The following is a 13296-nucleotide window of genomic DNA, read 5'->3' as shown; positions in this document are numbered from 1 at the left end:
GTTGCTGCAAATGCTTTTTATTTCATTTGACTTGTAAGCCACTGTTGCACTTTGCTTATTTTGTGTTTCAATAGTGCATGGTTGACTATATTTGATTTGAGCTAGACATTTTCCATAAGGCAACCACTGCACTCCTGGCTGGCCTTGAAGGACCTTCCATTCCTGTGACCCGTCCAATGATTTCTTCCATTTTTCCCACATTTTGACTTTTGGAGTTTTTCTGGGAGATTTTTTTCTTGTCATCTATGAAGGTTTGTGGGTATCATTTTTGTTTTATGTAAATTGTGGGTCTGTAAAGCCCTTTGAGACTGTGGCAGTGATTAAGGACTCCCATCCCTGTAAAACTGAACTTGAATTTGCATGAAAGCACTGGGGATTACTGTACTTTTCATTTCATGGCATCTAACTGAATGGCTGTGAAGTTAGTCTATGTGACTGTGACTTAATGATTACAGACAAGTTCACTGCTTTAGTGCAGCCCATTTACAGAGAAACAAAACAGTGAATGTTAAGATTACAGGATTCATTTGCAATACATCAAAAAGAGTACTAGTATAAAAAACAGTGATATTATCATGACTCTAGCAGAGTGGTAATACGACAAGAGGCAATTCCCACCCCTACTCTCCAGGTCTGCCACCGCTGTAATCTCAGCAGACAGAGCTGCAGCACAAGGCGAGAACGGGACTGACCTTGAGCCGGCGGACCATCTCCTCTTTGGAGATCTTGTCGGAGATCTCCTTGACCCCCGGGGGGTACGTCACCTTCCCATCTGCGGCTCGAGCTTTAGAGTGAGCCATCCTCTTAGCTCTCTACTGCCTGAGGAGAGAAAGATACAATAACATTACAAACTCAAAATAGGAGAATGAGTGGGAGATGGTGAAACACAGAGAGAGAGGGAGGTGAAGAGAGAGAGGTACTATAAACCTCTTTGCAGAATTGTTCTACTTCAACTTCTAAGAGAAAAAAAAGTGCATCATCACCTGTTCTGAACCCCAAGGCAAACCTTTTAAAGACTTCAAAGCTCTGAAGCAGCCTGCGATAGAGGAGCCTCTGAAATATTCAGTGAGGTATTCACAGCAAGGTAATGGCATTCTACAAGATGAATTTAGGATGGGAATGCTGCATTCTGTGAGCAGAGAGGCTGGTTTCACTGCAAGCTGCTGTTGGCTTTGTGCTCCACATTTCATTACCACAGCCTTGGCCTAACAGGGATAACACCCAATTCATGGTTAGGGCATTCGCATGATGTAAAATGTGCTTTGACTTCCAATTTAATGTATTGCCCATGGCCAGGTCAGTTACACTGCACTTTTAAAATTTACACTGCTGTTAAACTGGTCTCACCTTGCCATTGTTGTCTGGCCAGTGGCCATGAAAGATATTTAAAAAGGTAGAAATACAGCCCAAGAATCTGACCTTTTCTACTTTCTGCTTACTTTCCCCCTTCACTGTCAGACAAACTGAGCATAGTTGATGCTTGGTGTGGAACACAAAAACAGAATCTGTGGGGTCAAAATTATGTAGTTGCAGTCAAATGACTAAGTGCTTTGGTTGAATTTCAGAGCTGTATGTGAGGTCACACACACCACCTGAGATTTAAAATCAACAAGGATGTACATGTGCCCATTGTCCATTAGGACTGGCCGAACAAAGAGGGAATAAACCAGTGGCTGATTCCAATCAGCTGTTATGATTATTGCACTCGGAGCACTTGGTTTGCTTGATTTGCTTGCAGTGCCATCACAGCACTGGTGCTTTCAGATCCATGGTCATGGTGACAGTGCAAGAAACATATCGCCTACTCTTTTTGAAAGAAATCAAAGTCTCAAATGCTCTGCAATTTGGGCAAAGCACATAATGTCAGTGATATGGCTGGGCAAAAAATATATAATAATTCAGATGTGATATTATTTTTTGTAATATTGTATTGATTTTCTAGGCCCACTTGATTTTCATAGGAATTCATGGCATCTACATTTTAGGGCACCATGTTAAGTATGCACATTGTGCCAATTCTGTTGTAATTTGGAATAGGAATTTTAAAATTCAATTATTTTGACTCAGTCTGTTATCCAATTTATCATTTAATATGCTGTAGATTCTATTGGTCTACCCAGGTGCTATACAGTAGGGTATATTTACGTTCTATTTATACAGTATCAGTTTACTCTGTAGATCACTGTAATGTAGTGTGATAAAAGTGTGTACTGTGTGATACTTATTGCATTGATTGTCCTTGCTAATACCCAACCAAATCAGTTGTGTATGGCGTATGAAATTCTCACCCACCGCTCACTGAATTTGGATTACAGTTGTCCCTCGCTATAACGCGGTTCACCTTTCGCGGCCTCGCAGTTTCGCAGATTTTTTTGTGCAATTTTGCAGGCTTTTTTTTTTTTTTACTGGACTTATTTTTCTATGAAGGTTTGAACTGTTTGAACAAGAGAGAAAAGTGAGAAAATGTTAATGCCTGTCTGAGAAAAGTGTAGAAAGTGTGTAGTGAGGGGTTTTACAGCCTTAAAACATCTATAATAATTGTAAAAAATAAAGCTGACTACTTCGCGGATTTCGCCTATTGCGGGTTATTTTTAGAACATAACTCCCGCGATTAACGAGGGACGACTGTATTAGGCACTGAGCAGCATCTTGTAAAATTGATTAGGCCCCCCAGCAACTGTGGGTGATGAACAAAGTTGGCTAAAACTGGGCAAAATAAATAAATAAATAACTACATTGCTGCTTATGTTCCACCCATACAATTTGATTTAGAGAAGAACAGACTTTCCGACTGAAATCAATACAGCAGGCCGTTCAGAGAAGCAGCCATCTTTATTTGAATCACTGCCATTGCAAAGAGCTTTACATTTATTCACTACTTTAAGCGAGCAGGCAGCACAACAGCATCTCAGTTCTCAAGAGAGTGTGTGACATATCTTACTGTGCTATATGTGCGCTGTCACTGAATCAGCTAACCATAAACAATGTTTTATTTTGAACTAGCCAAATAACCACAGCAAAAACTTCTGTGACCGTTCTACTCCAATGCAAGTTCTACGGTTCTAATCCTCTGTTTACATCCAATATGCTGATTTTTCTCCAGGGCTGCTCACAGGTACCCACAGAGCAACATCTCTCAAAAGCAAATCATTCTGACACGAAATCTTGTAACCAAGAAAAACAATAGGCTAAATAGTGTTCCCCATTACTGCTCCTGGGTATCGTGCTTATCGACATGGTAATGTTAGTAATAAATTGTTTTGATATAAAATTTTGTTACCAGGGAAAACATAACAAGGGCGGCCTCACCGCCCACTATGTCAGCCTGACTTGTCTACCCTGCGGCTTGATAAGAGTGTCAAACTGGAAGCTGAATGTGGAGAAATATTATTAGAGCTAAGCGGCCGGCAGACAGAAAGTAAGGAAGGTGGTGCATTACAACGAGCGAGGGAGGAGACACAGAGGCTAAAGATAAAAAAGTGATGTTTCAGTGAGCGGGGCGGCACAATGAACAAGGCAAGACTTTAATCCTATTTAGAGCAGGTCAGTTAGGTGCCCTCATGAAAAAGGATATAATGGTTCAATCACTGTCTTCATGAATGGATTCTGAATTATGCTGCTTTGAATAAATCGATCAGCTAAAAAGAAACTGACAGAATGAATGTCGCCACTGCCGGCCTGAATTGAGATGACATGCTCTGAATCAATTTATTCTTGATTCTTAGGAAAAATATACCAAACTCTTGTACGGTAAATGCTGCAACGTGCAAGTTGCTGCAGAGAGCGACTTCCTGTTACACGAGGTGCAAGTCACAACAACATAGCAGCATGGCGAACACAGACACAGGATTTTAAGTTGCAGTGAAATCTAAAATCCAACGTCTGGGAAAATGTTGACTTTTAGAAGAGAGGCAATGGGGTCCATAACGATCTCTGCCCATTTCACTTATAAACACTGGACCATGCATGATGTACTTCTACAAATGAGACTGCTGAATGAGTGGCACATTAGAGAAAATAGGTATATAAAATTTGTTTCACTAGTTTTTAAAATAACAGTTAAAACAATTCTGTTGTCAAATACTTGCTTTACATTTCAAAGGAAAAGAAGTCTTTTTTAACTCATGGCACTCGAGTCAATTGGTTCACAAATTTTTACTCATGAACGTGTTAGTTAATTTGAGCCATATTATCTTATTGCCAATATAATCTACTTTCCACTATCATCAACAAAATTGCAGCCTATAATTTAAAGAGTCCAACAGGCAAACTGGCCTGTTAATCAAACAGTTAATTTCCCAATTCCCATTCCATGTGTGCATACCAATTTCCTGCATACTTCAAAAGATTTTTTTCCAAACTAATTTTCTGATTAGATGTGAGGTTTTTGGTTGGGGTGCAATTTGGTTCACACCTAGAAACTGAACCGGCTAGGCAGTAATAAAGATAAAAGGTCACTCTTAATGGGGGGGATCATTATGTGAAACAACATAAATTGTTGATCATTATCCAGGAAAACGAGCAGGAGGTCAGAATACTTCATAGCTTTGAATATTAAATTTTGTGGAGCTGGGCAATGTTTGGCTGAAAAACGGTTTACTGGTAACTATGTGGAAAAAAAAGACTCAAGGCACTCCAAGAATTTCTAAAAAGGCCTTTAGCTATTGCTTTTGGCTGCCCATTATTCTAATTTATATTAGATTTATAATTATATTTCAACCTCTTTGCCCTCATCAGGCTTTCCGATTTTTGGAGTGCCTTTGATCTCGCTTTCTTCACTATATCAGCATCCAATTCTATTTATGCCCTCAACAGTGTTTAACAGTTCCAGCTCCCTCTCCTAGAAAATATGTTTAATGCCGTTTCTGGGGTGGAAAAAGCCGATTGTAAGCTTATGTAACTCAGTGTTCTGCAGAGATGATGTGCAGCTGTGAATTTAAAGCACCACTTGGTTCAATTTTTGATTTAGAGGTGATCACTTCAACAAAAGGTCCCATTTCTAACAAGAGCTCCCACAGACAAACCTATTATGCTCTGCTGTTAACTGCTGCATGCCAGAGAGATGAAAGTGTAACACCATTTATGGCGTCCTTACTGTTCTTCATCTTGGTTTTACTCTGCTGTGCTACTTTTTCAGACTTCAAACTGATACTTGAATTTCAATCAAAGTCTGTACGTCACATTAACATTAGCATTTAATTATTCAGCTTTCATATATTAAACTAGACAACAGCAAACATGTCGCACACGATGAATGACACCCTTTGAGACAAATTGGCAACAAATGCCACCACATTTTGACCTGCAGCACTCCCTCCTTGTCGGTGTAATTTGGTAATCATCAAGACAATCTGTCTTGATGATTAAAAAATGTTTTCTCAAACATTTTCTCCACACTTTCTCAAAATGTGATCACTTGTGCCTGAGTGACTGTGCATGACAGATGAATAGACAGACAGCAAAAACAAATGGGTAACAGACACAGATCCATAGCCCTCCTCCAGTTTTCATCATGGAAGACAAGAGACAATCTGGAATTTAGAAATCCTGTATCAGAACCATGGTGTCGAAGCTGCACTAACTACAAAGCAAATTCTGATCAATTTTGACTGTGGATAAGCCGTACCAGTAAGTAAATCATTTAAAATACCCAAATCGGCTAACAAAAAGTGGAATCCATCAGCCTCTGCGGTCACCTGGTGTATAAAAAGTTAGTTTGCTGCCCTGCTTCCAACATTCCAACCCAAAACAACCAGCAATCCCAGACTTAGCAAAACAAGGCTCTACTACACTGAATGCACACTAACTAAAAAACACTGAATGAATGAAATGAACAGGTAGGACAGCTTCACTAACTAATGCCCTGTTTCTTACTTCTCTTAAGCGATGCTGTGATTGTCAGTGAAGGAGAATTTATTGTTATGAAACAGTCTGGGTCACTAGGTCTGCAGCCTGTTTGCTGTGTTTTTTTTGATTTAGAGAGGCCAGACGGCAATACTGAATTTTGAATCACAACCAAACATTTTTCCGCAGCTGTACTTGAGTTCTAATAAACACATGCACACCACACATACACACACCACATGCACGTCAATAGGCACAAATGAACACACTGGACACTGGCAGGCGGCCAAATTGCTCTGTTCTGACCTTCTTTCCACCCCGCAGCTGCTGCCAAAGACGAGTTCAATCTCTCCCTCAGCCTGTCGCAGAGACACACAGAAAGCGCTAGCAGCCAATCAGAGTGAAGTATTTGTCAACCTGGGGGTCTGTCTGAGTGCCATCCAGCAGGGAATATTTCACTTTGAATAAGAGACAGCTGTAAATAATGATACACAGGCGCGCTTTAGCCGACATTAAATTTGCACAACATGGACTACCTTGAGCTCATTCCTGGTTTATCACAGTCAAACACATTTATCCCCTCGTGAGTTTTCTCTCTGCCTGCTGCTTCTGCTCTCCCCCTGTGGTACCTGGTAGACATGTACACAGCAGCCGGCCTAACCTAATCTGAACTTTGACCCAGCTATCCATGGGTGTCTCTGTGGGCAATCATGGGGGAGAGGGTGACAGTGACAGCGAACTGAGAGAGAGAGAACTGGGCACCAGCTGGTTATAAGGCTGAACTCACTGACCTCACATCCATGTGCACAGTCAAACACACACAAACACCAAGAGGGGAAAAAAAGCTGAACAGGAAAGCACTGTCAAGGGTTAAGGGCAAATAATATCCTAAGCTTCAAACTTCATGGACAAACTTCGCTTAAATGGAGCTTTCTCTGCCAAATCTCACCCCGTGGAAACTGGCCAGAAACAACTAGGAAGTAGAGAAGAGGGGATTGAAGTGAAACCAGCAGGAAAAAAAGAATGAGAAAACAGAGTTGGAGTAAACCCCCAAGAAAGCCACTCTGCCAGGGAAGCCATATGTAATTCCGTCCACAAACAGACACGCTGCTGAATTACATAGTCCGGACTTTTTGGCAACGCAAGCACATTTTCTTTCCTCTACATTAATTAAAAGCCAGCACATCACAACAGAAAAAAATAAATATACAGACTACCACCAAGGCTAGGTAAAATATGAATTCCAGCAAACATCATTTATCTCAATTTCCCTCGAAATGCAAACAAGCTAGAGTGCTGCCATCTGTACTGCGACCAAAACAAGGAGGGACATTTAACCAAAACCAAAAATTACCCCTCAAACCACCGATGCTGCACAGTGGTTACAAAGGAAACAATCCATATGGCTCCATGTGCTGCTGTTTTGACCAGCGAGCAAGAAAGAAAACATGGGAGCTTCCTGAAAAACACCAATTTCAGAAATTCCCCAAGCCAGAGAAGACAGCACTTATGGCAATGATAACATAAAATCACTAGAAATGCAAAAGATGGCATATGCAAGTCCCGCAGCAAAATCCAAGCAATTATGGTTTATACAACATAGTCCTATCAAGCAGACTCAAACGCGATATTTTAGGAAAATGGTTCAACACTATTGTTTTGCATTGCTACAGGTTACATAGTCTTGTCAGGAACCGCAGCCGTGTCAAAGTGCTTTCTGATGGACATTTTATCTGTGATCCAGTGAAGAAATGTGCTGAGCGGCAGGGACATGTTTCAAGTCCAACAACCACAAGCCGATAGATGTCAAAGCAAACCACTGAAGCACCGCCAACACAGGCTGCTGGCTTAAATCACCGTTGGTGGAAATCATTTATCAAATGTTTCTGTAGAAATCCCACGTTCTGCCCCTCTATCGAGGTTTCTACAAATGCGACCTCTTTGCTTATAGCCTTTTGTTATTACAGTAATAAATATGCAATAGCGGTGGTGTGCTGCTTTCAACAACCATACTATACAGCCTTATCGGCGGGGGAAAAGTGATAGAGCGGATCCCTTCATAATTCATTGGTTAACTAATACCGAGTAACATTAAACAACCGATCAGCCGATTATTTGTGGAATGAACATAATTCTGCCCAAAACAATGCGCCTACAGAAGTAGCTCATACTCGTAACGGTAAACGAGGGTAATTTGAGCATAACGTCTATGAAACCGGGGGGTTATTACCAACATTATTCATACAGTAACACACGTAGCTAGTTATGTTTGGAAAATAATTTTCTGAATGGACGTGCGCATTGTTGTGACACAGAAGCATGTCAAGGCCATACACAGTGGTGTAGTCTGGACTGCCTTGTTGCTGTAATGTTGACCGTGGCTAATCTAACGTTAGTTAGCTGCTGTTAGCTAGCTAGCTAGCTAGAGAGCACATCTTGCTAGCCGTTGCACTGGATAGCGCTACCGAGCTAACGCTAACAGCAGCAATCACGGTGCCAGAGGGCGGTACGCTACCACACATAATAAACCTCCATAACTATATTGTAATTAATTCTCCGATTCCAACCTTACAAGCACTTCTAGATGGTGTTTCCCGGTGCTGCTGGGAAGCTTAGCCTTGCAAATAGGCTAGCACTACATTAGCTAACCATTTTGCGCCGCACCACCCGGTCAACCAGCGCTGTGAATCTGACACGGCTACCCGAGACACAGGAGAGGAAGGCGGGCTGCGCTCCCCGTACCAGCGCTGGAAACCTGGCGCCTCCGCAGCTACATCCAGGGTTTGATAAAGCCATTTGCAGCAGCACCTGAAAATATCAGTACATTAAGATCAAATGGGAATTATTTGTCGGTGCAATCGCATACCTGTTAGGGTGAATTGTGATCAATTGCGTCCTCTTCTGCAGCTCTCTTCCCCCTCCTAGCTCCAAAATGGCGCCAATATGTATAGATTCAGTGCCCATGGGTAAAAAGCGAACCATGGGTGCGCAGCGCCACCTATAGTGTTAGCGCATCCAAACTCTCAACAGGCCCAGTGCTACACTCACGCTATCCTCTCAATGTCTGAATTTGGAAATATTATTTATTTAAATATTATTTTTTAAAATAAATGACGCAGGGACATTTGCCCTTCATCGGTATATTAAAAAAGAGAACATTTGTATATAACTGGTGTATTAATTATCCTGATTTAGTCATGCGAAAATGTGTGAAAGTAGAGGTTAAACAGATGATGAATAGAAAGGTAAATCACTGCTAACTATTAACGTAGAATGCCAACGTATAAATAGGATTATAATATAATGTTATTATAAAAATAACACTTTTACCACAAGTTGTTAACGCTGCCCTCACGCTCTTCGACCAACACAGTTAAGCAACTCGCGGGTGCTGTGAAATATTTCCGACAGCACTAGAAGGCAACATACACAGAGCCATAATGCAAGTGACATCATACATAAAGATCTCATAAATAAGACAGAGCGCCACAAAAATGCGCCCTCATAAGCTGCTTCATAGTTTAAATCAGGGATTCCACAAAATTTTTATGTCAAGAACCCAGAAACAGATGAAACTATTTGATAAGATGTGCAACTATGAGTCCTATCTGAAAACACTGCTGTTGTTTACATGATTTCCTATGTAATTACAAAACTGTCTCAGATTGGTACAAGCTACAGCTAAGACAGTGAAATTTCTGACTTACACAGTCATTCTCTTCTTGTGTTCACCTGAAGTAATTCTGAAATGGAACCAACTCTCATTTCCTTTGGCCAGCTTACAGCAATGAACTTCATGCAGCATTTTGATACACGAGTGTTCCTAAATTCACAGTACATGTTAAAATATTATGCTTTCATTGGTAATTATTTTGTGGATGTGCAGGAGCCCGATGGGGATAAAATTCACTGTAGCAGAAGCAATGAAATAGTAAGCATCAAAGCCCTGCAGACACTTTTATTAGCCTGCATTTTAATTCGCTTACTTGCTTCTGAATATTTTACGCCTGCTCTTATTTCAGAGATACCCCTCTACTGTAAATGTTTTTATGATTTTTAAAAATCTATTATTTTCTTATCATTAAACATTTTTATTATGTCAGTGAGCTTTTACTAGTGCAGCAAGGTCTGATTTATCAGCTGATGTATAAATTGTATTCAGATTATACGATCTTGCACACTTGTTTACTATTACTGTGTCCACTAGATTTGACTGTATTGAATAGGAAGTACTGCAAAAGGCCCTAGCACAAACACACCCTCAGGCATGCAGGTTGTCTTTTGCATGAAAATCACAACAAAGGCTGGTTAGTCCTCCCCAAAGACTAACTGCTTCATGGTTTATCTTGAGGTGGATACCCTGCATTCAAAAACAAGAAGAAGGCTGAGTGCAAATCTGAACATTACATTACTTTAAGCCTTATATCAGCAATAACCCATTTCAAATATCATAATATTTCATTTAAAGTCATCTTGAATGTCACAGTGTAATCGGTTGCAGATTAGATGTACTGTAGGTGGTATGACTGTCGTATATTTCCTGTTTGAAACGGGGATGGATGTATGGATGACAGTAATTTTAATGATTACAAACTCACTATCTTGATCAGTGTACTCTCAGTTACTGTTGGATATAAGCTGATTTTAGGAAGACAGATTAGTGCTATCAGCCATTGAAATTCTCCCATATTTCCCCCACTCACCCATTTCAAATTGCACTGACATACACATACTAGTCATACTTAACCCTTAATATGGAAATCAGTATAATGCAAATGCTTTTTGCATGATACTACAACACTGAAAATTATTATATATATATATATATATATATATATATATATATATATATATACTTTATGGCATTTTGCTATCTAACTGCTGCTTTCTGTAGAAAAGTTTTTTTTTTGTTTTTTTTTTAATCTAGCTTCATGAAACTGGCTGTTATATGTTTAGTCTCCTTTTAAAATTCCACTCAGGGGATTTATAGTGGGATTTAAGATCAGGATATCCAGGGTTGCTCCAATAAAGCTGACGCCTCTGCTCTTAATTAACCAATCAGCGATTCCAGAAGGCAACTTTACACAGCTCAGTGCCTATAAATCAGAGTGGACACACACCCCGCCTGTTTTGATGGCTCCACGATGGAGGGGTTCGTGTCCACGGTTTTACCATACAATGCCAGTGGCAACCCGGCCTGCGGTCCCTTCCTCCAGGGCAGCAGCTGGGCCAAGAGAGAGGGCCGCTTCATGACCCCCCAGGGCCTCAATTACCTGGAGCTCTGCAAGGCCATCCTGTCCCAAGTCAACCCTGTCGTGCCCGCCAAAGCCGCGAAAGGAAACACGAAAGAGTGCGGCGTGCAAGTGAATGCAAAAGTGGAGAAAACCATCCAGTGCTCGCTTGGCCCCAAAACACTGTTCTCCCGGGATGACGAAAACCCAGCCTCGTTCAAGTCCCCGAAAAGCCTGGATTCGTCCATGTCACACGGAAAGGCGCGGTGCAACACACCGGTGGACCGCATGCGGTTTTTGCGGCCCGTTTCGATCTACTCTCCGGTGTTTGATCGCAGAATCTGTCTGAGGAAAGTTAGTGATGACGAGGAGAGTGAGGCTCAAGTTGAAGCCGTCGAGAAACCTGAGCGCGACAGCGACTCGGAGGCGGATCAAGCCGAGCTAAAGGAGTTAAATGCGCCCCCACATCGGGCACCCAGGGGGTCCAACTTTCAGGTGGGTTTATTGGCCACAGGATCTCTGCTACCCAAAGGAGCGCCCCTCCATCCCATCCAGGGGCCTGCAGGGATCCAGCTGGGGAAGTTAACCAGTTAGAGCTCTGATGTTTTATATTCACTTGCAGTTAGGTTTGTAGGAGAGAATGTATGACTATTTTGATCAGAGGTTTAATATATTAAACTCCTTAATTTACAATGTGTCTGGTTCAAAGTGCATTTACACGAGACCTTTAGAGCAGGTTTAAAGGCCCTGTCGTCTTTGATTCTTAAATGCAATCCTCCATTCAACACGCCATACTCAACACCGTCTTGTCTCTTCTATGCCCAGTGCCATTATCAAAAAGTGAAGTGTAACTTTTTTGTTTGTTTGTTTTGGTAGTTTCTGGAGCAGAGGTATGGCTTTTTCCACTGCAGAAAATGCAACATCCGGTGGGAGAGTGCTTATGTGTGGTGCATCTCTGGAACCAGTAAGGTAATTGTCCGTTATATAGGCTGCTGTAACAAAAGATAAATATATTGCTGAAACTTGATATCAGATTATGCATGCATACAAATATCAAATGCTGCTGTGACATCACCCCCTCTTCCCCACCATATCAGGTGTACTACAGGCAGCTCTGCAGGAAGTGTCAGGTGGGGCTCAATCCCTACAAAGTGGAGTCCGTTCTCTGCAAGGTGTGTTTACTTTTCTTGTGTTCATCCTGTAGACAACTTTACCACCCTTGATTGTCGTTGGTGATTGGATGGATTCAGTATTGTATTTCATCTGATACAATACTACAATATGTGTATGTTTACTCAAATATGCTGTAAAATGACAATCTGCAGGTCATGTCTCAGTGTTACTCCAAATGATGTGCTTGGAGAGCGCTGGTTCCCATTCTGAATGGTAAAATTGCGTCATTAATTGAATGAGGTCTCTGAGGCTTGATCAGTTTCTCAAACTTTGGTATCCTTTCTTAGGAATCAGCATTTTTTCTTAGTTCACTGACTTTCTTGCTCCTGTGTTCTTCCATTCCCCTGCTGTCTCAGGCCTGTTCCAAGACCTCCTGCTGCTGTGAGAAGAAGCAGAGGCACATAAACATGAGGCGGCCTCACCGCCAGGACCTGTGCTGTCGCTGCAAGGGCATGAAGCTGTCTTGTGACGCCACCTATAGCTTCAAATACATCATCTGAGTGGGGATTTTTAAGCCAGGCAGAATGTTTGCTTTGGAATTAATCATCCCTTATAATTCATGCAGATGTGATGGCTTTTGCTATCAAAGTTGGGCCATGTTACTTGTGTCTGACGTACCTATATCACAGGTGGAGTTGCCTCCAGTAACAAACTGGCCGAGACTGAGCCACGACTTGAGTGGTGAATCTCTTGGGTGGTTATTCGAAGCAACTTCTTGGTGCTTAGCAAAAAAATTAAACTATTTTTGTAAGTAAAAATAAGGATTAAATGTTTTGCAGCAAACCTTGCTCAGTTCTTTGTTTACATTATGCTGAAGTTGAACTCATTAACAGAGTGCTCTTTTGATGAACAAGTCAAAGGAGTGGGGACCCACATCCAACCTTTTTTACAGAAATGCCCTTCAGCACCAGTTAACCTGAGCCATATTTCACACGGCCTGTATTCTGTAATTTTAAACACAAATGTATTAACAGGTCAGAATGGTGTCTTGGTCTAGATAACCAAAATTACAAAATCAGCGTTTATGAGTCACAACTCACCGCTAGTC

General features: G+C 41.4%; 2 protein-coding genes across 3 annotated transcripts in view; one reads left to right on the top strand and one right to left on the bottom strand.

Annotated features, from left to right (window-relative positions):
- pds5b (PDS5 cohesin associated factor B) overlaps window positions 1-8792 on the bottom strand; it is a 40171-nt gene extending 31379 nt beyond the window's left edge. The window contains exons 1-2 of one of the 2 annotated variants that reach the window (XM_030068795.1): window positions 8711-8792; window positions 693-819 (exon numbers count right to left, since the gene is read on the bottom strand). In XM_030068795.1, coding sequence (XP_029924655.1) covers window positions 693-800 — 108 coding nt within the window. In that variant the 5' untranslated portion in view covers window positions 801-819; window positions 8711-8792. Of the gene's footprint in view, window positions 1-692; window positions 820-8710 lie in introns of those variants that run through there. The other variant, XM_030068794.1, reaches the window with a different exon arrangement.
- Window positions 8793-10960: 2168 nt separating this feature from the next.
- zar1l (zygote arrest 1-like) lies at window positions 10961-13031 on the top strand. Its single transcript, XM_030068232.1, has 4 exons — window positions 10961-11570; window positions 11952-12044; window positions 12173-12247; window positions 12605-13031. The coding sequence occupies exons 1-4, from the start codon at window positions 10989-10991 to the stop codon at window positions 12746-12748; spliced, it is 894 nt and encodes a 297-aa protein (XP_029924092.1). The 5' UTR covers window positions 10961-10988; the 3' UTR covers window positions 12749-13031.
- Window positions 13032-13296: the final 265 nt, after the last annotated feature.

This window comes from Myripristis murdjan, chromosome 14 (genome assembly GCF_902150065.1).
Source record: "Myripristis murdjan chromosome 14, fMyrMur1.1, whole genome shotgun sequence".
In the NCBI taxonomy this organism is placed as follows: Eukaryota; Metazoa; Chordata; class Actinopteri; order Holocentriformes; family Holocentridae; genus Myripristis; species Myripristis murdjan.
The sequence above is the reverse complement of the archived record's forward strand: the minus strand, read 5'-3'. Positions and strand labels throughout refer to the sequence as shown.